A 3,608-nucleotide genomic window follows, 5' to 3' on the forward strand; every position below is an offset into this window, starting at 1 on the left:
TAGATGTGCCCCAAGCAGGGTATTCATAGGGAGGCTCTGCCTTCTGTCTCCCCTGGGCAGGCAAGGTCATTCCCCTTCCATAGCCCTGTCCAGCTGGGAGAGAAAATCCTTCCTAAAACAACTATCATGCTTTGTTCCAATCCCTTCCCATTGCTCTCTCCTCCTGGAGGTTGTGTGCCTCTGGATGGGTTTTCTCTCCCAAGCCAGTCCCTAACCACACTGCAGGTGTGTAGCCAGACTCTGTTCATCCTCTTCCTCCAGCAGAAATTCTGGGTTGAAAGCAGCAGTAGGACTGTGTGCCAGGATGGAGGGAGGAGGTTGGGAAAGGAGTCACACATCACAAACACCCTTGGGAAAAGCCTCTTTTATTTATTAAAAGAGGGGTGAGGAAGCAGAAGGAGAAGGGAAGCGAGTGGCACAGAGCGCTGTGCAGCAATGCACTCTCTGTCACAGAATGATCCTGGAGCTGAGGTGGGATGGGAGTGCTGAGATGCCCCTCAGTCTGTCCTGGAAGCCGGAGCTCACACTGAGGAAAGGGAGAGAAAGGAAGAGGTTGGGTCTGGCGTTCACCCCAGCCCAGGTGTTTGTCCACCAGTCCCCCCCAGCCTGGCCGGACACCCCCCAGCTGGACACAGCTCCCTGCCCAGAGCCACCTCAGCATATCCCGAGAGCAGGCAGGGCTGTTCCTGGGCTCCTACCGTAGGATGTGGGGGTGGCAGGAGGTCCGGGGAGGCACCTCGTCCCACAGAAGGACCGGCAGCACCTCTTGCCCCGAGGACAGTCCAGGTCGGAGCCGCAGTGGTTCGGGGGGTTGGGCCGAGCGCAGGTGAAGCGCACGGGGGGACAGGACCAGGCGCTGCCTGCAAGAGGAGGGACAGGTTTGCTCCAGGGCAGCTCCGGGGCACTGGGGAGATGCTGCCCGGCAAACATCTCCCTCCGTTCCCCAGGATCCATACAAACACGGCTGTTTCCCAGCACCTGAGCTTCTCCTCCCCGTACCGCACCCTGGGACATCTCCTACCTGTTGGCAGCTCTGCCCAGAGGATGAGCATCCCTGCCAGGAGGAGGGCGGTCACCGCCTTCATGCTGCCGTGTCCCTGAGAGGTGTGAGCGTGAGAGGTGGGGGACACCGACATTTAAACCCTTGGGGAGGCTGGGGGTGTGGAGCAGGGCTGAGCATCTGCCGATTTGTACGGTTTTCCTCTCCGGAAGCCTTTTGCGCAAGGAACACAGGGGATTGTTCAATTGCTCAAAAAGCAGTTATTCCACTACAGTTATTCTGTGCAGCCATGCCTAGGGCTGAGGGACAAGGCAAGGGGAATGAGCCAGGGCATGGTCCACCCTGACAGGCTGGAGGCAGTGGAGCTGATTTCTCCTGAGCAGGTGTCTTCTCCAGGTATCCTTTTTCAGGAGAAACCCATGTGGTGGCCGTGTTCCCTTCTGGGGGTCTATTCAATGTCTTTCCCTTTGTAGATTGCTTGCATAAACCTTACAGCATGATCCAAATCAGCACGAGGCTGCCTGTGCCTTCCCAGGGTCAGCCCCAAACACAATCTCTCTCCTCCTGGAGGTTTGTGTGCCTCTGGATGGGTTTTCTCTGCCAAGCCAGTCCCAAACCACACTGCAGGTGTGTAACCAGACTCTGTTTATCCTCTTCCTTCAGCAGAAATTTTGGGTTGAAAGCAGCAGTAGGACTGTGTGCCAGGATGGAGGGAGGAGGTTGGGAAAGGAGTCATACATCACAAACACCCTTGGGAAAAGCCCCTTTTATTTATTAAAAGAGGGGTGAGGAAGCAGAGGGAGAAGGGAAGCGAGTGGCACAGAGCGCTGTGCAGCAATGCACTCTCTGTCACAGAGTGATCCTGGAGCTGAGGTGGGATGGGAGTGCTGAGATGCCCCTCAGTCTGTCCTGGAAGCCGGAGCTCACACTGAGGAAAGGGAGAGAAAAGAAGAGGTTGGGTCTGGCGTTCACCCCAGCCCAGGTGTTTGTCCACCAGTCCCCCCCAGCCTGGCCAGACTCCCCCCAGCTGGACACAGCTCCCTGCCCAGAGCCACCTCAGCATATCCCGCTCTGCTACCCGGGGGCAGGCGGGGCTCCTGGGCTCCTACCGTGGTAGACGGGGATGGCAGGAGGTCTGGAGAGGCACTTCCTCCCGCAGAAGGAGCGGCAGCACTTCTTGCCGCGGGGGCAGTGCCGGTCCACGAGGCACTGGTTCGGGGGGTTGTGCACAGCGCAGGTGAAGCGCACGGGGGGACAGGACCAGGCGCTGCCTGCAAGAGGAGGGACAGGTTCGCTCCAGGGCAGCTCAGGGGCACTGGGGAGATGCTGCCCGACAAACTTCCCACTCCCCTCCCCTTCCTTCCCCTCCCTTCCCCAGGATCCATGCAAACACGGCTCTTTCCCAGCACCTGAGCTTCTCCTCCCCGTACCCTATCCTGGGACATCCCCTACCTGTTGGCAGCTCTGCCCAGAGGATGAGCATCCCCGCCAGGAGGAGGGCGGTCACTGCCTTCATGCTGCCGTGTCCCTGAGAGGTGTGAGCGTGAGAGGTGGGGGACACCGACATTTAAACCCTTGGGGAGGCTGGGGGTGGGGAGCAGGGCTGGGCACATACCCATGTTTGCACCTTTTCCCTCTGCCTGTTGCATTGTGTTTTCCAGAAAAGCCTTTTGCGCAAGATTCAAACGTGATTGTTCGATTGCTCAAAAAGCAGCTCTTCCATTACACAACTGACCCCTGCAGCCACGCCTGGGGCTAAGGGACAAGCCAAGGGGAATGAGCCAGGGCATGGTCCATCCTGGCAGGCTGGAGGCAGTGGAGCTGATTTCTCCTGAGCAGGTGTCTCCTCCAGGTATCCTTTTTCAGGAGAAACCCGTGTGGTGGCCGTGTTCCCTTCTGGGGGTCTGTTCAGTGAATTTCCCTCTGTACTTTGCTTGGACGTGGTCATGCAAACCAAACCTTACAGCATGATCCAAATCAGCACGAGCCTGCCTGTGCCTTCCCAGGGATGATGTTTCAGGTTTTTTCCCAGAGGTAATTTGCCCCAGCCCCAAACCCTCCTTAATCCTGCCCCATTGGGAGTATAAATTGGTGTAGGGAAAAAAGCTTTGGCTTAGTCAAGGGTGAGTTTTTCTTGAGCTCTGGTCAGTCACTCAGGATCTTCTCTGGGTGGCTTCTGCTATATAGAAAGGAGGTTGGTGGTGGAAGAAAGTGGCTGACCTCTCTGAGGTAGGATAATCCACTCCTTCTAGATCTGTCATTGGCTGTGATGCAGCACAAGGACAACTTGACTGAGCCCTAACTCTTGGTGCCTGTAGGGATTAGGGACTGTATTCCTTGTTTGGATGGCAAAGATCCCACCACCCATTCCTCCCTCACAAGGAAACTGTAACCCTGCCCTGGCCTCCAGATAAATCTGTTTTCTTTAGGTACCCTTGGGCAATGGGAAATTACTCCATTTCCCAATTGGTCAATGTCCCACTCAGCTTGTGTAAGGGGTTCCTGAAACATTTCTGTGGGACTTCTGAGGCTGGCAGGAGCCCAAGCTGTCCTAGAAACAAGCTCTGGGAATTCCTGGGGAGGGGAAGGCACCTACAGCCAACCTCCC

At 56.8% G+C, this 3,608-nt stretch overlaps 2 protein-coding genes across 2 annotated transcripts; both read right to left on the bottom strand.

Annotated features, from left to right (window-relative positions):
• Nucleotides 1-358: 358 nt before the first annotated feature.
• LOC310916138 (waprin-Enh1-like) lies at nt 359-1,136 on the bottom strand (the record flags this gene model as incomplete). Its single annotated transcript, XM_083873443.1, has 3 exons — nt 359-526; nt 699-860; nt 1,022-1,136. 3 exons carry the CDS (start codon nt 1,134-1,136, stop codon nt 522-524), a joined length of 282 nt encoding a protein of 93 aa, XP_083729569.1. The 3' UTR covers nt 359-521.
• Nucleotides 1,137-1,735: 599 nt separating this feature from the next.
• Nucleotides 1,736-2,567, bottom strand: LOC310916147 (waprin-Enh1-like; the record flags this gene model as incomplete). The annotated part of the gene is made up of 3 exons (XM_083873455.1): nt 1,736-1,928; nt 2,110-2,271; nt 2,453-2,567. 3 exons carry the CDS (start codon nt 2,565-2,567, stop codon nt 1,924-1,926), a joined length of 282 nt encoding a protein of 93 aa, XP_083729581.1. The 3' UTR covers nt 1,736-1,923.
• Between the last annotated feature and the right edge of the window lie 1,041 nt (nt 2,568-3,608).

Source organism: Zosterops lateralis (genome assembly GCF_965231275.1).
Source record: "Zosterops lateralis genome assembly, chromosome: 16".
NCBI classification, from domain to species: domain Eukaryota; kingdom Metazoa; phylum Chordata; class Aves; order Passeriformes; family Zosteropidae; genus Zosterops; species Zosterops lateralis.